The 23,238-nt window shown below is 43.4% G+C and overlaps 1 protein-coding gene across 5 annotated transcripts in view; it reads left to right on the plus strand.

Moving 5' to 3' along the window:
* LOC139552115 (multiple C2 and transmembrane domain-containing protein 1-like) overlaps positions 1-23,238 on the plus strand; it is a 52,490-nt gene that overhangs the window by 23,512 nt on the left and 5,740 nt on the right. Inside the window, exons 1-8 of one of the 5 annotated variants that reach the window (XM_071363531.1) lie at positions 13,376-13,521; positions 13,877-13,997; positions 14,144-14,286; positions 14,446-14,525; positions 15,039-15,165; positions 18,994-19,032; positions 21,922-22,086; positions 22,153-22,283. In XM_071363531.1, coding sequence (XP_071219632.1) covers positions 13,519-13,521; positions 13,877-13,997; positions 14,144-14,286; positions 14,446-14,525; positions 15,039-15,165; positions 18,994-19,032; positions 21,922-22,086; positions 22,153-22,283 — 809 coding nt within the window. In that variant the 5' untranslated portion in view covers positions 13,376-13,518. Of the gene's footprint in view, positions 1-13,375; positions 13,522-13,876; positions 13,998-14,143; positions 14,287-14,445; positions 14,526-15,038; positions 15,166-18,993; positions 19,033-21,921; positions 22,087-22,152; positions 22,284-23,238 lie in introns of those variants that run through there. The other 4 variants (XM_071363526.1, XM_071363527.1, XM_071363530.1 and 1 more) reach the window with 4 other exon arrangements.

Genomic DNA, 23,238 nt, shown 5'->3' on the forward strand with positions numbered 1-23,238 from the left:
CATCACAGCCCTAGTTAAGAGTCCATGTTACCAAAGAAACGGACTCAACCGTACAAATGCCTGGCCATCCGGTCTTCTGTCAGCTGTATATACAGTACCAATCAAAAGTTTGGACACATCTACTCAAGGTTACCTTAGTGTTCTTGAGTACAGGGACTATGGTGCTTGGAACATGTTGGTATTACAGACTCAGACAGGGAGAGGTTAAAAATGTCAGTGAAGACACTTGCCAACTGGTCAGCGCGTGCTCTGAGTACACATCCTGGTAATCCATCTGGCCCTGCGGCCTTGTGAATGTTAACATGTTTAAAGGTCTTACTCACATCAGCGATGGAGAACGTGATCACACAGTCATCCGGAACAGCTGGTGCTCTCATGCATGGTTCAGTGTTGCTTTCCCCGAAGCGAGCATAGAAGGCATTTAGCTTGTCTGGTAAGTTTGCATCACTCGGCAGCTCGCAGCTGGGTTTCCCTTTGTAATCCATGATAGTTTGCAAGTCCTGCCATATCCGATGAGTATAGTAGGATTCAATCTTAGTCCTCATTTGATGCTTTGCCTGTTTGATGGCTCATCGTACGTCATAACGGGATTTCTTGTAAGCGTCCGGATTAGTGTCCCGCATTTTGAAAGCGGGAGTTATAGCTCTTCATCGGATGAATCCTAGAACATGTTCCAGTCTGTGCTAGCGAAACCGTCTTTTAGCTTAGCATCCGCTTCAACAGACCACTTCTTTATTTAGCACGTCACTGGTACTTCCTGTTTGAGTGTTTGCTAGTAAGCAAAGCAGGTTTGAGGAGTTAGCGAGGTAACTTTGATCAACTCTGAGTTAAATTTGGAATACGAAAGTGGCTCACATTTAGCCAGCTAAATTTCTATAGCAACGAATTCTTCAGAACTAAACTGCTCCAGGCTGGCTAACTCATGACTAATTCCACTTAACTCCACTTTCCCTGAATTATGACTGAGGTACAAGGTGAGGACCAATGAAATCACGTTCCCTCCCCTTCATTTGAGGAAGACGACTATTTTATTTGTAACGATATTTTAATAATAAACTGAACACTACAAAATACAAAAATAACAAAGTGAATGATAACGAAAACCGAAACAGTCCTGAATGGTGACACAAACACATAAACAGGGAACAACCACCCACAACCAAAATGGGGAAAACAGGCTACCTAAATATGATTCTCAATCAGAGACAACGATCTACAGCTGCCTCTGATTGAAAACCATATCAGGCCAGACATAGAAATACAACAACATAGAAAACAGAACATAGACTACCCACCCCAACTCACGCCCTGACCAACCTAACGCAAAGACATAAAAAGAAACTAAGGTCAGAACGTGACATTATTAATTCAACATTTTTTTGTGTAAAAGAAAAAACAATGTTAAAATACACTGAGTGTACAAAACATTAGGAACACCTTCCTAATATTGAGTTGCACCCCTTTTTGCCCTCAGAACAGCCTCAATTTGCCGAGGCATGGACTCTACAAGGTGTCGGAAGCGTTCCACAGGGATGCTGTCCCATGTTGACTCCAAAACTTCCCACAATTGTGTCAAGTTGGCTTGATGTCCTTTGGGTGGTGTACCATTCTTGATACACACGGGAACTGTTGAGTGTGAAAAACCCAACATCGTTGCAGTTCTTGACACACACAAACTGGTGCGCCTGGCACCTACTACCATACCCCGTTCAAAGGCACTTAAATATTTTGTCTTGCTCATTCACCCTCTGAATGGCACAAATACACAATCCATGAGTATAAAAATCCTTCACATCATCTACATTGATTGAAGTGGATTTAACAGGTGACATCAATAAGGGATCATCGCTTTCACCTGGATTCACCTGGTCAGTCTGTTTCATGGAAAAAGCAGGTGTTCCCATTTGTGTATATAACATTACACATTTAGGAATGATGGAATGCATTTTAAACTTCACACAATGTAACACTTTTGTATGACTTAATGAACATATATCGATACGAGTGGGTAAAGCGTTGATAAGCGAAGCACACCAAAGACTGCATTACCGATAAGCATTCAAATAAAGACAAGACTTCTAAAAGCATATTTCACATCATAGCGTGATGAACTTGCAAGATGACTTTTCTTTCATTTTTATTTCTGCACAAATGAAAATGTGCCACTGACTTGCCCATGGACTGACGTACCAGCATTGTCTCAATGAAGAGTTCGACGTTCGACTAGCCTTTGGCATACTTTTAAAGTGAACAATCTGAGTCTCTGCCTCATTCTGTTACCATGGAATTGCCCTAATGTCACCTAACACAGTATAAAAGCACTGAAGAAAACACTGCTGTCTAATCATTTAAAACGGAGCCTGTTTGTTGAAGCGTCAATCCATCTCAGAGCTGTAGTTTACTTTATTGTGAATAATGTGAAGTAAATAATATGGTTTACTGCATTGGTATTCTGTAGAACCCTCTTACCATCTTATTGATCTGTGTGAGACTTTAATAAATGTGTGTGTGCGCAAGCATGCACGTGCATGTGTGTGTGTGTGTTTTAAGCCCACAGTCTAATCAATGCTTATCTTGGAATTCAGATCGACATGCACAGTAAACAAGAGTGCACTTAAGAATGTCCACCAAAAGGGCAGTAGGTGGAGAGGTAGCCTTTTCAAAGATGAAAACGGTTAGTGTGTTTACACAAGTGTGTGTGCTGGACAACACATTGGGTGTTAACGCTGACACAGTTACAGCCAGCACTTCCTGCTGTTGCTGTATGAGCTCAATCCGTTTCCGTGTGTGTGCGTGTGTGCGTATGTGTGTGTGTTAGTACTATTTGCATAATGAGTGTAGGCTACATGGTTTTCTGTTCCTGTGTAGGCAGTGGGTTGGTAGACAAATAGCATGGTTGTCTGTTTGTAGGTAGAAGGAGGGCTGGTAGGCAAATAGCATAGTTTTCTGTTTGTAGGTAGAGGGAGGGTTGGTCGATAAAAATAAAATAAAAATGTGCATAGTTTAGTGGAATTAAATTGGTGCATGTGTACAGTATATTTGTTATGTATCTTATTTATCACACGCGTACTGCATACAGATACAGAGCCTTTGAGCGGAAAATCTGTCAGACAGCGCGAGAGCTGCGGCTATAGCATCTCAAACAGCAAATGCATATTGCAATGCATATTGCGCGTTCACGTGCTAGTCGGAACTATGAAACTCTGACATTTTCGACTTGCTAACTGGTTGAACGTGGCATGTGTATAACTACAGCCAGGTAGCTAGCAAGTCGAACATTTCAGAGTTTACTAGCGCCAACTAGCACAAAAACGCGCCAATAGGCAACAGAAGGCAGGCTTCATCAGCGTATCACACACCACTTTGCAATGAGCTGGAGGCAGAATGCATTTTGAAAACATATACTTCATTGTTTGAAACCGGAATGTTTTAATACATATTATGAGGCATGTCTTACCTTGCCTTAAAGTAGCCTAGCCAAAATTCAGACCATATTCTTTTAGGCAATTACAGTATTTTCTATCAACTTTCGGGTTACACTTTACTTGACATCCAGTGTAATAGCACATTATGACACGGTCATAACCATGTCATAATATGTCATAGCAGCTGACATAACTTGTCATAACCTGTTATAATATGGTCATAACACTGTCATGACACATATATTTACACCTGTTGTGACGTATATTGCGTTATTTTATGGCTGGTTATGACACCTACATAAGAGTGTCAAAACCTACCACGGTAGTTATTTTATTTAATGACACCTACATAAGTGTCAAAACCTACCACGGTAGTTATTTTATTTAATGACACCTACATAAGAGTGTCAAAACCTACCACGGTAGTTATTTTATTTAGTGACACCTACATAAGAGTGTCAAAACCTACCACGGTAGTTATTTTATTTAGTGACACCTACATAAGAGTGTCAAAACATACCACGGTAGTTATTTTATTTAGTGACACCTACATAAGAGTGTCAAAACCTACCACGGTAGTTATTTTATTTAATGACACCTACATAAGAGTGTCAAAACCTACCACGGTAGTTATTTTATTTAATGACACCTACATAAGAGTGTCAAAACATACCAAGGTAGTTATTTTATTTAATGACACCTACATAAGAGTGTCAAAACCTATCACGGTAGTTATTTTATTTAATGACACCTACATAAGAGTGTCAAAACCTACCACGGTAGTTATTTTATTTAATGACACCTACATAAGAATGTCAAAACATACCAAGGTAGTTATTTTATTTAATGACACCTACATAAGAGTGTCAAAACCTATCACGGTAGTTATTTTATTTAATGACACCTACATAAGAGTGTCAAAACCTACCACGGTAGTTATTTTATTTAATGACACCTACATAAGAGTGTCAAAACCTACCACGGTAGTTATTTTATTTAATGACACCTGCATAAGAGTGTCAAAACCTACCACACAAGGCAAAACATTCCATTACACCATAGCCTACCTGTCAAGAGTACGTTTATGTTATTGACCATGTTAAATTATCATTGTAATTGTGCACACATTGATGTCAGACATGCAACTACCCCAATGCTCTGTTGCTGATGACTGGGATGAATGCAGGAGCAGATTTCAGGAGCAGGACAAGACACCCTCTTTTTGACTGGCCTATCTGGCTTATATGATTATGATGGTCATAATGCTTCATGACAGTGTCATAAAGTGTATTTGATCACGCTCTCCGCAGCTGATGTGAGTAAGACCTTTCAACAGGTCAACATTCACAAGGCCGCAAGGCCAGACGGATTACCAGGACGTGTACTCTGAGCATGGGCTGACCAACTGGCAAATGTCTTCACTGACATTTTCAACCTCTCCCTGTCTGAGTCTGTAATACCAACATGTTTCAAGCACCATAGTCCCTGTGCCCAAGAACACTAAGGTAACCTGCCTAAATGACTACCGACCCGTAGCACTCACGTCTGTAGCCATGAAGTGCTTTGAAAGGCTGGTCGTGGCTCACATCAACACCATTATCCCAGAAACCCTAGACCCACTCCAATGTGCATACCGTCCCAACAGATCCACAGATGATGCAATCTCTATTGCACTCCACACTGCCCTTTCACACCTGGACAAAAGGAACACCTATGTAAGAATGCTATTCATTGACTACAGCTCAGCGTTCAACAAAGCTCATCACTAAGCTAAGGACCCTGGGACTGAACACCTCCCTCTGCAACTGGATCCTGGACTTCCTGACAGGCCGTACATGTACATATTACTTCAGTTACCTCGACACCGGTCCCCCCGCGCATTGACTCTGTACCGGTACCTCCTGTATATAGCCTTGCTATTGTTATTTTACTGCTGCTCTTTAATTATTTGTTACTTTTATCTCTTACTTATTTTAGGTATTTTCTTAACTGCATTGTTGGTTAAGGGCTTGTAGGTAAGCATTTCACTGTATGGTCTACACCTGTTGTATTCGGCGCATGTTATTAAAAATATGATGAAAAAACATGACTGTAAAGAATTAATTACATAAAAAACAAAGGGTTTAAGAAACAAACTTTCAATTGAAAGTAAACTTCTTGTCAGGGTAAAAACTAATTTGAATAAATGTGGGTTTTGACACTCTTCTGTAGGTGTCATAACCAGCCATAAAATAACGCAATATATGTTACAACAGGTGTAACATATATGTGTAATGACAGTGTTATGACCATATTATGGCAGTTTATGACAAGTTATGTCAGCTGTTATGGCATATTATGACGTGGTTATGACAGTGGGTGTCAAGTAAAGTGTTACCTAACTTTCTTTCATTTTACAGTAGCCAAAGGCACAATCCTATTTATATTAGCAACCCATGCATGTTGTTTGCATCTTAGATCTCCCCTCGTTCTACATTTCTGACAGATGTTTTCATCTGTCAGAAATGCCCTTTTGTATTTTCCTGCTAATTTCATTATGAAACTGTCACGCCCTGGCCATAGAGAGGCTTTTATTCTCTATTTTGGTTAGGCAGGGTGTGACTAGGGTGGGCATTCTAGTTTCCTTATTTCTATGTTTTCTATTTCTTTGTGTTTGGCCGGGTGTGGTTCTCAATCAGAGGCAGCTGTCTATCGTTGTCTCTGATTGGGAACCATACTTAGGTAGCCCTTTTTCCCACCTGTCTTTGTGGGAAGTTGACTTTTGTTTAGGGCACATAGCTTTTGAGCTTCACGGTTTGTTTTTGTAGTGTTTATTGTTTTGTTCGGCGTCATTTTTGATTAAAATAAAGAAAATGTACGCTCACCACGCTGCACCTTGGTCCTCTCCTTTCAACCGCCGTGACAGAAACGAATATTCAAGCGTAGCCTACAGCCTTGTGCGCATTGCGGCGCTTATAATATGAAGAAATAATAGGTTATCAACGTTTTAAGCTAAACGCTCTGATCCGCTGCATCAGACTCATTGTTTTTTTACATTTGTTTTATGTATCCAAGGCCTACTGGTTGTATGAATTTGGGATCTGTAGTCCCACAACTGTCCCTGAGACCGTTTGGAAAAGGCTATTTCTTTCTCAACAAGCTGACAAATAGGTCAACTTCTCTACTATTGGGAATAGTAGATTGACATAGGTTAGTGATTGAGCTGTTCATTACTCGTCTTGTTGGCCGAGGAAAAGTAAATGTGGAGAGTTATTCCAAAATCTTCAAAGTCCGCAGCAGAATTCGATAAGAAGGACCGCACATTGTCGCGTCCTCGACTTGCATGTTCCGTTAATATGAACTGCCATAATCTAAATGTGATTTCTGTCATTCTGAGTACCCAACGCATAGGGGTCCGGTAAATTCCTCAAATGTCCGTTAAATTAAAATGCTGCCGGTTTTCTTAACAGAAACCCTGGTTAGTCAGCAAACTCAGACCAGGATCTATCCATGGCACTGACACTGAAGTGAGAATGTTCTATGTGGGATAGTGAATGGGTGGGCCTTTAAGAGACATCCTCAGTAAGATCAGTCTGTATTGATCATTTATTTGAAAAGATTATTGATTGGAATATTAAAGGTTTGCTCTTACATATTCAATTCGGCAACAGGTGTCCAAGATATCGATCAGTCAACCAATCAGCCGGCCATCAATTAAGTTTGATTTGTAGATGTTGTTTCCCATTGGTTTATTTGTCCCTTTTAATATCATCTGTTGTTGTTTGATTGGTTCCTGGCTTGACTCCTGTCGTTGGTTGGTTCCGACTGTAGCGTACACAGACACGTGACCGAACAACTGAGAGCTGTCGGACCGCCTCAGCGGTTACATAAATGGCTTAGCACCTGTCAATCAAGAGGTATCCGCTCCAGGGATTATAGCCAGGAGCTAAGACTTCACTTCTCCTCTCCCTCCCACTCTTCCTCCTCCTTCTACTCCTACCTCTTTGTCATCCCTTCATTCAGCTTAGTATCTTTCCCCCTCGTCCTCTGAGCTCTTCTGTCTTTCCTGTTATTAAATGTCTTTCTATCGGCCTCCATCTATCTTGGTTTTCTCTCAGAGGACACAGGCTATGATAGTGCAGAGAGTGAGTCTGGCCTTGTCTGTCTGAGGGGGCAGTATGTGTGACTCTGTGTGTGTGTGTGTGTCTCAGATGAGGTTAGGGACTGAGCGGATGTGAGGATGAATGGAGGAGAGGAGGTGGCTGTTTTCTGGATGAGTGGAGCTTGTCGTCCCTAAGTAGTGCCTTTGGCATTCCCCTCTTTTTCTCTCTCTTTCCCTCTTTCCTTCTATGCCAGTTTCTCCCACTCTCCCCTCCGTTCTCCTTTGATCTCTCATTCCCTCCCATTCTCCACAACCGTCTCTCTCTCCTCCTCTCTCTCTCACTTCATGAATTGGCGTTTCAAGGGTTACGGGACGAGTCACATCATCTGACCTCAATATGCGGATGACTGCTACCGGTGAGCTTAAGCTGCTGTCCCCTGCCTCCCTGCCTCCCTGCCTCCTACCCCCTGTTTCCCCATGCCACCTAACCCTTGCTTCCCCATGCTATGATTTTCAAGGGTTTCATTGTTTGAATGTGTTACTGTTGGTGTCTGTACTAAATTGTGGCTCGCAGTATTTCTCTATCTTGCACACAGTCCTTCTGCTGGCTGGATAGGTTCTCTAGTGGATACCTGTCTTGTCATCATGAGACCAGTGTGAAATGTTTTCTGTGTGTGTCTCTGTTCCTCTGACAGGTTCCCCGGCAAGTTTGAATAGTGTGTCTTACATGTGGGAAATCCAGATGCAGTGTGTGTGTGTGTGTGTGTGTGTGTGTGTGTGTGTGTGTGTGTGTGTGTGTGTGTGTTTGTGGTGTGGTGTGGTGTGGTGTGGTGTGGTGTGGTGTGGTGTGGTGTGTGTGTGTGTGTGTGTGTGTGTGTGTGTGTGTGTGTGTGTGTGTGTGTGTGTGTGTGTGTGTGTGTGTGTGTGACTCAGTGGGTGACTCAGTGGGTGACTCAGTGGGTGACTCACACTCTCAGGAGATGACTTGATCTGGCAGCTGTCTAGGTCAGGGAGAAATCACAGTAACATCAAAGTGAATGAATCATGTTGGTACACATGTCTCCCTCGGTTCCCTAACTGGTTTCATCACACATGTCTGTGCTGGGATGAAGGAGATATGTAATTCTTCTCATGTATGCAAGCATGGTTTCTGTGTCACTAGACTCTCTAACATATGTTTAATTGAAAGGTATACTGCACTTCAAAGTGATTATATCTTCTGTGACTGTCCTCTCTAACATTTGCTGAATATGGTAATTTACATCATTAGCATATGCTTTTAGTCAATGTACAGTAATATGTGGCCCGCACAGAAATCAAACCCTCAATTCTGGAGCTGGAAATTGCAAGCAACATGCTCCAACCAACCCGTCTGAACCAAATGCGTTTTACTGTCGTTTGTTTGAAGTGCAACACAACAACGCTAATCAAAAGGAGCTCGCTAGAATTCATTCTTCCTTCAAGGCTGTGCTCTGTTGTTACAAAAACAGGTTGCTATATGACCTAGTTTGTGTTCAGAACTGCTATGTTGCCGTTTCCCATTTTAAATATTGGGGGGTCAAAATATTTGCTTCCTTAGATAAAACCATTGCCGGAAACTTTAACAGAAAGATTGTAAGATGGCGCCGGAGGGTAGGGCTGCCGTCTTATCGACTCTTAACCAATCATGCAATTATTTTTTCTTTTTTTCGCGTTGTTCGTAACTTGTTTTGTACATAATGTTGCTGCTCCCGTCTCCTATGACTGCGAGCGCCCACCTCAGATTAGACAAAGAGTTTTTCTTCAATGAGTCCGACGGGAGGGAGATACTGCAGATATCCGACCAGACCCAGATCCCCATCATTGGGCACCATAGTCCCTGTGCCCAAGGACACTAAGGTAACCTGCCTAAATGACCCGTAGCACTCACGTCTGTAGCCATGGAGTGCTTTGAAAGGCTGGTCATGGCTCACCACAACACAGAAACCCTAGACCCACTCCAATTTGCATACCTCACCAACAGATCCACAGATTATGCAATCTCTATTGCACTCCACACTGCCCTTTCCCACCTGGACAAAAGGAACGCCTATGTGAGAATGCTATTCATTGACTACAGCTCAGCGTTCAACACCATAGTGCCCTCAAAGCTCATCACTAAGCTAAGGATCCTGGGACTAAACACCTCCCTCTGTAACTGGATTCTGGACTTCCTGATGGGCCGCCCCCAGGTGGTAAGGGTAGGTAACAACACGTATGCCAATCACGGACAGTAATTGTTTGAGTACATTCCATGAATCGAAAAATACATACACGTTATCAGGAAACTCATTTTTTTTCTTTATAATTTACAATTTAGGTCAGCTACTTGGGAAACGCAACTACCGAACCATCCAATGATGGGATTTAAAAATAAATTATGTGGGCTCCTGAAAGGACTGATCTCTACAACACTGTATATAAACAACCTTTGGTAAATTCATATCCTGAGCTAGCCATTAAAAAGTACGGTTCACAGATCTAATTGAATCTGAACAACCCTTTAACTGGAACAGAATATGGCAAAAACATTACCTTGGCATCCTGTAATCTGAACCATCAATTCATTTTAAGTTTGTTCACAGACTGTATTTAACACCAAGGAAGCGTTTTACGATGAAAACTGTTAACTGTGTCCTCTAAATCAGATAGGCACATTCCTTCATATGATGTGGGAGTACCCTGCTTTTAAATGCTTCAGGGGCAAAGTAAAACATTTTTGGGGGAGTGCATGATTTTAAATATCCAATGCTTTGCATCTATTATGTTACTTAATTATGATAGTGCCCTTGAAGCTCTCAATCAATCAGAGAAGATTACTGCTCTGAAAACATTTTTGTCTCCAAAATGGCAACCACCTCACTCTCTCTCCCATTTTAACCAGTGGATACAGCTGCATGGTTTCTGAGGGGGGAGGGAGCATGTGGGAGGGTGGATGGTGACTGAAGGGGGGAATGGGTTGTGTCTGTTTTGAGAGAGAGAGAGAGAGAGAGAGAGAGAGAGAGAGAGAGAGAGAGAGAGAGAGAGAGAGAGAGAGTTACTATGGTAATCACAGTCTAATTCTTTGATTGCTTTTGTACATTTAAACCCCCCTCTGAATTTTTTCTCTCTCGATTTGGTCACAAATTGAGCTCACAGTATATTTAACCAGTTGAAACATGTCTGGTGTCATGTCACAGAACTCACGGAGATCGCCTATACTGGCTGCTTGTCTCACTAAATAACCAACACACACACACACACACACACACACACACACACACACACACACACACACACACACACACACACACACACACACACACACACACACACACACACACACACACACACACACACACACACACACACACACACACACACAGTCTCTCTCCTGAAATACCCTGTACTGCATGTAAATCAGTGCCTGCTGATAGGATTGTACCTGATCAGTGTGTAGTATAAGCCTAGCGGCTCTCATCTCCTGATTTAGTACCACAGTTCTGTGGAGATCAGCTTGCTGTTCACACACGCACAGCCACAGGTTGGTTAGACATATGGCTTAGTCCAGGATCAAACCTTATTCATTCACTGTACATAATGCACTACTCAGGGCCACAGCCTAATAGGCAGGCATACAGTCACATTGGTTTTGGTTTTTGACATTTTCTCCATTGGCTCAATTGTACCAGGCCAGTCAAGTGTCTTGTCGTTGTTTGGCCAATATCTCTCTCCTGTTCGTAGTCTATCGACTACCCCTCCCTCCCCTCCTCCCAGCCATAGCAAGACTAATCACATCACTATGATTGATTGTTAGTACAGATCACTATTATTGATCACCTATTGATTGTGTGCACAGAGAGGTTGTGTCTCTGTGATGGTCTATGGTTGATGTCATGAGATGGCAGATATCTGATGACTACACTGTAAAAATAGAAAGACTCAAAACACCATGATTGTGTAATGAAACCATGAAAAGTAATGCAACTAACCTGAGATCTGGTGTTTGAATGTAAACACCAATGTAAGTGTTATGAGACAAAGAACGTTTTAAAACAGAATAGAAGTACTCTGAAACGCCGAAAGTGCTTCTTCAATCTGAATATTGTTTTTTAGGAGAGCGTTGGGGGGGTGGGGGGGGGGGTCAGTGCATGTAAAAGGCAGCATAAAAATACGTTTTTTGGGGCAGACTTTCTCTCATACAATCAAATGGTTAATAATAAATGCAAATGAGTTATAGCCTAAATGTTGATTAATGATAACAACTTGTAGAGAATATTTTTGTGGAGTTCCACCTTTTTCAATGCTTTATTTAGACAGAATGGAAACAGGAGGAGACAGAGAAGGAGTGAAAGTGGGACAGACGGAAGCGGCAATTGAACCCCTGGGGCAGTAAGATGGTGCATTTCTTTGGAATTGATTTGAATTTTCACACACTCAACCACACAGCCACACTGTAAAACATTATTCCGGGGTGAATTTAAATTGACAACAACAACAAACCAAAAAAACATATACTTAATAGAAAATGAATGCAAGTCGTTTCAATGATTTTACCCCAAAAATGTAAGAATAAATCCAACGTAATATGTTGCTAAAAATGTAAGTAACTTTTATGAGGATAACTAACCAAAGAGAGAACATTTTGTGATTGAACTGATTTGGTTTGAATCATATCTTGTCACGTGGCAATTTTTTTTTAGAGGAGTATGGGTAATTCAAATGTTTTAGACTTTATGATTATTTTACAGAATGTTGTATGCATGTTTGAAGAACGAAAAGTCAACTTCTATATGAGTATTAAGCAGCTTGTTGTGCCATGAGGTGGAATGGATCGTGATGAATGGATATCAAAACCACCAATCAAAATGACGTTCAATGGTGAGACTACCCGTTCACACATTTTTACCTTTTGACGGAAGAAGCAAATATAGTGCTTGTTGTAAAACTTTTAGTTACTGCTGGTGGATTGAGCACTGTGCTCAACAAGCCTACCAAAATGGGTTAAACGGGCAAACGATCAGATACTGAACATGAATCCATTTTTAACATCCTGCAGAGGAACTGTTCTCACGCTGAAGCACTGTGATTGTGTTCAGAAGATTTAGAGAGGGGAAACAACACCGAAAGAGAAGGGATCTAATTCTGGACTAAACAGAACTCGAAACGCCAGAATGGTGCTTTCAACCTCTTCCGGTAGGGCTCCCAGTCCCTGGGAAGGTGTTACACAACACTTGATTAAGTGGTGTTACAACACATCATGTCATCTTTCAAAACCTCTCAGAAGGATGTGTTTGTTTAGGTGTTACAGAACACTTCATTTTAAGTGTATGTGCTGAATAGCTCACCTGTCTGTCGACTGGATTAAAGTTGCTGACCGCCATTGATTTAAGTGTGTCTGTGCGTCTGGATGGAGAAAGAGAAAGCGAGAGCGAGAGAGAATTACTATGGTAACCACAGTGTAATTATGAGGTACAGCTATGTATATCCACAGAACCAAACTCAGGAGACAAAGCGGGCACTGCCAGTGTGTGTACACTGTAATAACTATGTGATCAGGGATGCACTACTGTAGAGTTGGTGTTTATCCCTGGGCTTGGTCTATGTCCTGATCACAAAATTTGTTTTGTTTGGTGTAAGTGGGGACAATATATCAGCTGACCTTCCCTTCACCAGAAGTGTAATTCCTGAAGAACCAGTAGCAGGAAATTGTTGAATACAGTAGATGCACACACTGACCGGCCTCGGTAATGCATGGTGATGACAGTGGACCTGGTTATGGAAGTGGAGCAACACCGGAATGGATATGTATTGTAGATAAGAAGCTCACACTCAGCTCAGGAAGTCTTTCTCATGCAACATCCTGTTAGTGGTGTCCCTGTAGATGTGCTGTTTCATTGGTTTTCTCTTGGTACATGAGACCCACACTGATAGCCGTCTGCTCACTGGAAACGTGTGTGCCCTGCCTACACACACCCACAGCAGAGGAACGGGACTAAGCTCACGGTCGCTTTTATGGTGAATATTATGCTCTTGACTGTGTTTGCTGGTGAAAGCATCGCTCCTGTAGGAGCTGTAATGCTGAAAGCATCTCGGGTGCAGGAGGTTCCAGGAAGTTGGTTTTGTGAAGCTGTGTCACACCCCTTTCCTCGTTCCAACGCTGTGTTTTAGCCAACATATTTTTCAGGATGACAGTTTTATTAGGCTTTGTTGTGCTTTGTGTTTTTCTGTCTCGCTCTCTCTGTTTGTTTGTCTGTGTGTATGCCTGTTAACTGTGTGTGTGTGCATGCATGTTTGTGTGTGTGATGCTGTGTGTGTTAGGTTGTGTGTTTAACGCTGTATTTTTAAACGTCTGTCTCCCCTCTCTCCCCAGGTTATGGGTGCCACTGATGCCTCGGGGGTCAACTCGGACAGAGCTCTGCCCAGCTCAGAGATGTACCAGCTGGACATAGTGCTGAAGAGAGGACACAACCTGGCCATACGGGACAGAGGAGGTAGAGTCATATACAGTATATCTGTCCATCTATCTTTAGGGGGGTTGGGAGGGACAGGGATGGACTGGAATAATGTGTTTGTAAAAAAAACTAAATCACTAAATCACTTTCTCTCTCTCTCTCTCTCTCTTTCTCCACCCTCTTAGGTACCAGTGATCCGTATGTGAAGTTTAAGCTGTGCGGGAAAGAGGTGTTTCGCAGTAAGACCATCCACAAGAACCTTAACCCTGTCTGGGACGAGGGGACTAAACTACTGGTGGACAGTCTGCAGGATCCTCTCTATGTCAAGGTAACGAACGAACACACACACACACACACACACACACACACACACACACACACACACACACACACACACACACACACACACACACACACACACACACGCACATGCACGCGCACACACATACACACACTCTAACACAGATGGTGTGTGTTTTCCCTGCAGGTGTTTGACTATGACTTCGGCCTTCAGGATGACTTCATGGGTTCAGCTTACCTCTACCTGGAGTCCCTGGAGCAACAGCGGTACTGTAGGCCTATGGCATCTGTATATCACCTGTTTGTAAACTGTATTGGCACATACTGTACATACAGTATGCAGATCACCTGTCTGACAGAAGTATAATATATACACCACTTAGCAGAAGCTTTTCTCCAAAGCGACTTACAGTACAGCGAGTGCATGCATTTTCAGTCTGTGTATATGACCATCCCTGCACAAGTTGAACTCACGACACTTACCACCTTAGCCACACGAAAACACTTGACCACATTACGTCATCAGCTATTGTGGCTCCCGGGTTTTGCAACCTGTTTTCCTCTGATTTCCTCTGTTCTGCTCCTCCAGTTGAACCGGACCCTGCCTGAGACCTGGTGTCACACAGACACACACACACACTCAGACACACACACACACTCAGACACACACACACTCAGACAGACACACACTCAGACACACACACACTCAGACACACACACACTCAGACAGACACACACTCAGACACACACACGAGTTGAATGTGATCTATTCCTGTGCAGGGCAATACCAGTTACTCTAACACTGCAGGACCCTCACTACCCTGATGTAGACCTGGGAACACTGGAGCTGACCGTCACCTTAAGGCCTAAAGACGGCTCCATAGATGAGCCGCACAGAGATGCCACTGTAAGTGTTAAACCACCACTTACCCACTGACAACACTTATCACAATAGGAGAACTATAGGGCGTGCAGGGTTTTGCTCCAGCCCGGCACTAACACGTTTCATTTTTGATGAGATGCACGGTAAGGGAACCAGATCACTGCAGTCCCGGAAAAACTACAGGGTGGTTGCAGGTTTCTGTTCCAGCCCAGCGCTAAACACGTTTAGCTCTGAGGAAATGTAAGGCAGCCAGTAGCTATAGTGTATTGAGGGTCTAGTGGTGCTGAGTCTGTGAACTGTTTGCGTCCAACAGACAAATGCGGTGGTAAAGGAGCATCGTTGGAAGCCTTGTGTGAACAAAGTGAGTCTATTGGTAGTTAGCCCGTTAGCCTCCTGTAGCATATTCCATACCTGCCAACTCCAATTAGTCTCTTTAGCCTGATGTAGCCTGGCTTAATATTCCTACATGCCCTCTTCCTACACTCTTTCACACAGATTTAATATCCATCAGGGGAATTTATTGGGTTCTTACCCCTTGATTAGTTTTAATTAAAGCCTTAATTACAGCAGCATCTTAGACTGTATTTTCTTTGCGTCTGTATCTGGAGCAGTGTGGAACTGGAAGCGGGAATTTGGAACACTCTGTTATTTTGTGTTCTACATCGGAGGGGGATGAGGCATCTGCGGTGCCAGGATGTAAAATGAATCCCGTCAATGTATTATTCATGATCTACTGGGTTAATTAGACATGGACCCAATGGCTACACTAAAAAAGAGAGACAAGGAAGAAAACAAAGTTGCTTCAACGTACAAGGCAACCAGCTGCAATAGGATTGTGATTTTTCTCAACAAAATGTTTGTGTGTGAAATTTCGGTTGAACAAATTCACAATCCTATCGCAACTGGTTACCTCACAATTGTATGTGGAAACATCTCTCTTTTTTTTTTGTACAGTGTACACAACCTGGCCTTTCAAGTATGACCCTCTTCCACTCTGGGAGACATTGTGGGGCAGGGAAAGAGAAAAAGGGGATGGAGATAGAGAGAGGGGGGGGGTTACTGATCAGAACCAGTGTGAAGTGTCTCTTATCAATACTTTGATACTCTACACACCCCTTGCAGTCTTCACATTTTGCTACCTTGAAATCAAATCTAAAAAGGGTATTAATAAATCCATTTTTCCCCAAACCAATCTACACTATCTACTGAAAGAAAAATCATAGAACATTTTCCAAATGAATAAAAAATGTAGATGTCTTGATTGCGTTTGTCTTCGCACCCCAGAGTTGATCGTTGGTGGACGCCCCGTTGGCAGCCAGTACGGCTGTGAATCATTTTGAATAAGATTCTACCAAACTTGCGCAACATTTAGGACAACACAAATCCATTGATTTTGACAAAATTGCTCAAGCTCAGTGAAATAGTTTGGGAATCATTGATGGACAGCAATATTCAAACCTTGTCTCTGATTTTCAAGCAGATTTAAGTCAGGAAAGCCATTCTGGTGGGTCTTTGGCATTACAATTTGTGTATTTGTCCCGCTGAAAAATAAAACTCTTTCCCAGGGTTAGGTTTTCAAAAGACTACGGCAGGTTTTCCACAAACTTTTTACCTGGGCTTTGGCTCCTTTCATGTTTATTTTGATGCTGACAAACTCCCCACCCCCTGCCAGTGACAAGCATACCCATAACATGATGCTGCCACAGCAATACAGAGGATCAACAACATCACATTCAATCCTCACTACTGGCCTGTTTGCCACAAGGCCATTAGGTAATACTGCAATACAAAATGGCAAATACATCTTATTTGACCAGTTTCTCACAGCAGGAAAATAATCCTGCAGCAACAGGAACTGAATAATTAGGTGGATTATAATTATTGGACAATTTTTATGAGTTTATACATTTTTAGTTAGGGTAAATCAAGTCTGACATTTTAAAGTGGAAATTACCAACTTTAGAAGCCCTTTTAAACCTTCGAATACACTGCAATTTGCAATCATTTGTTCATCACAGGTTTTTATACATTTGGACATTTAAAAAAAAAATGTATTTCACTTTGAAGATGTGGAATAAGTTGCATAGATTTGTTGGTTAAAAAATCGAATTTAATCCCATTTTAGAAAACAGTGCAAGGGGTCTGTAGACTTGATGGGTTGGCCCTGTAGTTGATGGTTTGGCCCTGTAGTTGATGGTTTGGCCCTGTAGTTGATGGGTTGGCCCTGTAGTTGATGGTTTGGCCCTGTAGTTGATGGTTTGGCCCTGTAGTTGATGGTTTGGCCCTGTAGTTGATGGGTTGGCCCTGTAGTTGACGGTTTGGCCCTGTAGTTGACGATTTGGCCCTGTAGTTGACGATTTGGCCCTGTGGTTGATGATTTGGCCCTGTAGTTGATGATTTGGCCCTGTAGTTGATGGTTTGGCCCTGTAGTTGATGGTTTGGCCCTGTAGTTGATGGTTTGGCCCTGTAGTTGATGGTTTGGCCCTGTAGTTGATGATTTGGCCCTGTAGTTGATGGTTTGGCCCTGTAGTTGATGGTTTGGCCCTGTAGTTGATGGTTTGGCCCTGTAGTTGATGATTTGGCCCTGTAGTTGATGGTTTGGCCCTGTAGTTGATGGTTTGGCCCTGTAGTTGATGGTTTGGCCCTGTAGTTGATGGTTTGGCCCTGTAGTTGATGGTTTGGCCCTGTAGTTGATGGTTTGGCCCTGTAGTTGATGGTTTGGCCCTGTAGTTGATGGTTTGGCCCTGTAGTTGATGGTTTGGCCCTGTAGTTGATGGTTTGGCCCTGTAGTTGATGGCTTGGCCCTGTAGTTGATGATTTGGCCCTGTAGTTGATGATTTGGCCCTGTAGTTGATGGTTTGGCCCTGTAGTTGATGGTTTGGCCCTGTAGTTGATGGTTTGGCCCTGTAGTTGATGGTTTGGCCCTGTAGTTGATGATTTGGCCCTGTAGTTGACGGTTTGGCCCTTTAGTTGATGGTTTGGCCCTGTAGTTGATGATTTGGCCCTGTAGTTGATGGGTTGGCCCTGTAGTTGATGGTTTGGCCCTGTAGTTGATGGTTTGGCCCTGTAGTTGATGGTTTGGCCCTGTAGTTGATGATTTGGCCCTGTAGTTGATGGTTTGGCCCTGTAGTTGATGGTTTGGCCCTGTAGTTGATGATTTGGCCCTGTAGTTGATGGTTTGGCCCTGTAGTTGATGGTTTGGCCCTGTAGTTGATGGTTTGGCCCTGTAGTTGATGATTTGGCCCTGTAGTTGATGGTTTGGCCCTGTAGTTGATGGTTTGGCCCTGTAGTTGATGGTTTGGCCCTGTAGTTGATGGTTTGGCCCTGTAGTTGATGGTTTGGCCCTGTAGTTGATGGTTTGGCCCAGTAGTTGATGGTTTGGCCCTGTAGTTGATGATTTGGCCCTGTAGTTGATGATTTGGCCCTGTAGTTGATGGTTTGGCCCTGTAGTTGATGGTTTGGCCCTGTAGTTGATGATTTGGCCCTGTAGTTGATGGTTTGCGTATAAAGTATATCCACTTATTCCAACTACTCTACATACAGTGCCCTCTGAAAGTGTTCAGACCCCTTGACTTTTTCCACGTTTTGTTACATTACATTACAGCCTTAACTCTTTGGCATTCAGGCCAAATAGTTCAATCTTGGTTTCATCAGACCAGATAATCTTCTTTCTCATGGCCTGAGTCCTTTAGGTGCCTTTTGGTAAACTCTAAGCTGGTTGTTATGTGCCTTTTACTTAGGAGTGGCTTCTGTCTGGCCACTCTACCATAAAGGCCTGATTGGTGGAGTGCTGCGGAGATGGGAGTCTATCTTGAATGGAGTGCTCTTTGAAATAATGTGTCTTATTTCTAGACCATGCTGCTCAAACGGGCCTGGAGGCGATCCAGTAAGGTAAAACTATGAAGAATAGCATCAGCTTCTATCCCTAACCATACCCAGTGTGTACGTGTGTGTGTGTGTGTGTGTGTGTGTGTGTGTGTGTGTGTGTGTGTGTGTGTGTGTGTGTGTGTGTGTGTGTGTGTGTGTGTGTGTGTGTGTGTGTGTGTGTGTGTGTGTGTGTGTGTGTGTGTGTGTGTGTGTGTGTGTGTGTGGCAGCCGCATCCATCCCAGTGCTGTGTTGTGTTGGTGTTGCTGTGCTCTATCCCCTCATCCCCCTCCACTGAACTCATCATGAGGGGCCGCAGTGGCTGGCAGGTCTGCGTACCCACATAATACAGTCAGATCCGGCCCTAGCCTTTTGGAATTTGTTGGCCCTCTACTCATTTTGCAATGTGGCGGAGCGAAAAATGTGCAGTTTTACAGCTAAGTCCCTGTAATTCTACACATTTTGCCATAGGTTGAAGAGAAAAGTTAGCTGTTTTGAATATGATATCTGAGTGAGAGTGACTAACAAAATCAATGGGGGCCCCCTGGTCGGTAATCCGACCATGATTACTACACGTTTGATAGCTGGCTAGACTCATTTATAAATCAAAAAATGGTAGCTGACATGGGCTAATTGAATGACTGTCAGTGACTGACATAGTAAGATTTAAAAAATTGCCGACGCACAACCAAATTTCAAAATTGCACCTTGTGTGTTTTACCATTATAACTCTCGACGGTAAGTTGAGACGCCGACTGAGTTCCAAAAAAAGACAAATATTTGCCCATCGCTGGTCTACAATAGCTGGTCAAACAGGTCTGACCAGCATGGTCTAATTGGTTATGCTGGTTTACCAGCATGGTCACCAGCATACTGCCCCTGAACAAGGCAGTTAACCCACTGTTCCTAGGCCGTCATTGAAAATAAGAATTTGTTCTTAACTGACTTGCCTAGTTAAATAAAGGTAAAATTAAAATCAATAAAAAAATACCAGCATAAGACTAGCACTAGCACACCAGCGTGAAAGTGTCCAAAACACAACAAAGAATGGTCACCAGCAAAACCAGCTCTAGTCACCGGCATATGCTGGTCTATGCAGTTTTTTTCCCAGAAGGGTCAGTCTCACTGCCACACCAGAAAGAACACTATCCTATTTTAAACACAGAGATAAGCTCTGGATCTTAGAGATGATAAAAATATAAACTATTCTTAACACCATAGTTCAGCAAGGAAACACCATGTCGAAATATGTTTCACCATTTATTAAAGAACGAATAATGCAAGTCTTGGCGATATGGGCTCCGCTCCTTCAGGGTAGCTCACTGCCCAAGCAAAGCATCAATATATAGAATGAACTACAAGCAGTGAGCGCGGTCAGCTATACCAATCCCCCAGCAGGAAAGCAGAACAGGTGGAGGCTGGGGTTGGGAGCAAAATAAGAAAATGCATACTGGAGAAGCAAAAGCGCTCACCTTAAATAGACTGCCAAATAAGGTAGGCGTGATTGTTACTAGCATCTAATTGGTGCAATCCTAGCTGATGCTGAGGCGGGCACTCGGCTTCCCTTTCAGAACTGACTTTGCTTTATTAATCGTGCCACATTGTGAGTTATAGTATAATCGATAATGTGTCTCTGAGCAGACAGTCTGTCTAACAGCTGGTTCAGGTGATAAACTGTGGCTGTACTGTAGCGCTGTTTGTTGTGGTTGTCATCCTCTCCCATATTTTAGCACCGGGGTCGACATGATTTTGGTGCTCCTGCTTTCAGCACCAGAAGTGATTCAAAAGGTAAAATCTATGTAACTGACTTTCTTTCTTTCTCTACCTCTCTCCATCTCTCTTTCTCTCCCTCTCTCCATCTCTCTTTCTCTCCCTCTCTCCATCTCTCCATCTCTCTTTCTCTCCCTCTCTCCATCTCTCCATCTCTCTCTCTCCCTCTCTCCATCTCTCTTTCTCTCCATCTCTCTTTCTCTCCATCTCTCTTTCTCTCCCTCTCTCCCTCTCTCCATCTCTCCATCTCTCTTTCTCTCCCTCTCTCCATCTCTCTTTCTCTCCCTCTCTCCATCTCTCTTTCTCTCCCTCTCTCCATCTCTCCATCTCTCTTTCTCTCCCTCTCTCCATCTCTCCTCTCTCTCTCATCTCTCTTTCTCTCCCTCTCTCCATCTCTCCATCTCTCTTTCTCTCCATCTCTCCCTCTCTCCATCTCTCTCTCCCTCTCTCCATCTCTCCATCTCTCTTTCTCTCCCTCTCTCCATCTCTCCATCTCTCTTTCTCTCCCTCTCTCCATCTCTCCCTCTCTCCCTCTCTCCATCTCTCTTTCTCTCCCTCTCTCCATCTCTCCATCTCTCCCTCTCTCCATCTCTCCATCTCTCTTTCTCTCCCTCTCTCCATCTCTCCATCTCTCTTTCTCTCCCTCTCTCCATCTCTCTTTCTCTCCCTCTCTCTCTCTTTCTCTCCCTCTCTCCATCTCTCCATCTCTCTTTCTCTCCCTCTCTCCATCTCTCTTTCTCTCCCTCTCTCCATCTCTCATCTCTCCATCTCTCCATCTCTCTCTCCATCTCTCTTTCTCTCCCTCTCTCCATCTCTCCATCTCTCTTTCTCTCCCTCTCTCCATCTCTCTTTCTCTCCCTCTCTCCATCTCTCTTTCTCTCCCTCTCTCCATCTCTCCTCTCTTTCTCTCCCTCTCTCCATCTCTCTTTCTCTCCCTCTCTCCATCTCTCCATCTCTCTTTCTCTCCATCTCTCTTTCTCTCCCTCTCTCCATCTCTCTCTCTTTCTCTCCATCTCTCTTTCTCTCCCTCTCTCCATCTCTCTTTCTCTCCCTCTCTCCATCTATCTTTCTCTCCCTCTCTCCATCTCTCTTTCTCTCCCTCTCTCCATCTCTCTTTCTCTACCTCTCCTCGTTTGTCTCTGCAGCAGCAGTCAGTGCGTCTGGCAGAGCTGCACCGTAAGCACCAGCTGTGGAGAGGCATCGTCAGCATCTCTCTGATCGAAGGTCGCGACCTTTGCCCCATGGACCCTAATGGCCTCAGTGACCCCTATGCGAAGTTCAGACTGGGAAACCAGAAGTACAGGAGCAAGGTACAGACGGCATATACACATGCACACGCACGCACAGGTAATCAGCGTCTCTCTTTCTCTCTGTAGACCATGCCTAAGACGCTGTGTCCCCAGTGGAGAGAGCAGTTTGATCTGCACATGTATGAAGAGACAGGAGGAGTGCTTGAAATTGCAGTCTGGGACAAAGATACAGGACGCAGGGATGACTTCATAGGACGGTGTGTGTGTGTGTGTGTGTATTTAACTCTGTGTGTGTGTGTGTGTGTGTGTGTGTGTGTGTGTGTTTTATAGCTGCATGTCGTCCCCACTGAGTATGTGTGTGTGTGTGTGTGTGTATTTAACTCTGTGTGTGTGTGTGTGTGTATTTAACTCTGTGTGTGTGTGTGTGTATTTAACTCTGTGTGTGTGTGTGTATTTAACTCTGTGTGTGTGTGTGTGTGTGTGTATTTAACTCTGTGTGTGTGTGTATTTAACTCTGTGTGTGTGTGTGTGTTTAACTCTGTGTGTGTGTGTGTGTGTGTGTGTGTGTGTGTATTTAACTCTGTGTGTGTGTGTGTATTTAACTCTCTGTGTGTGTGTGTGTGTGTGTGTGTGTGTGTGTGTGTGTGTGTGTGTGTGTGTGTGTGTGTGTGTGTGTGTGTGTGTGTGTGTGTGTGTGTGTGTGTGTGTATTTAACTCTGTGTGTGTGTGTGTGTGTGTGTGTGTGTGTGTGTGTGTGTGTGTGTGTGTGTGTGTGTGTGTGTGTGTGTGTGTGTGTGTTTAACTCTGTGTGTGTGTGTATTTCTGTGTGTGTGTATTTAACTGTGTGTGTGTATTTAACTCTGTGTGTGTGTGTGTGTGTGTATATTTAACTCTGTGTGTGTGTGTGTGTGTATTTAACTCTGTGTGTGTGTGTGTGTGTATTTAACTCTGTGTGTGTGTGTATGTGTGTGTGTGTGTGTGTGTGTGTGTGTGTGTGTGTGTGTGTGTGTGTGTGTGTGTGTGTGTGTGTGTGTGTGTGTATTTAACTCTGTGTGTGTGTGTGTGTGTGTGTGTGTGTGTGTGTGTGTGTGTGTGTGTGTGTGTGTGTGTGTGTGTGTGTGTGTGTGTATTTAACTCTGTGTGTGTGTGTATTTAACTCTGTGTGTGTGTGTATTTAACTGTGTGTGTGTGTGTGTGTGTGTGTGTGTGTGT

The sequence above is a fragment of the Salvelinus alpinus genome, chromosome 24 (assembly GCF_045679555.1).
Source record: "Salvelinus alpinus chromosome 24, SLU_Salpinus.1, whole genome shotgun sequence".
Classification (NCBI taxonomy): Eukaryota; Metazoa; Chordata; class Actinopteri; order Salmoniformes; family Salmonidae; genus Salvelinus; species Salvelinus alpinus.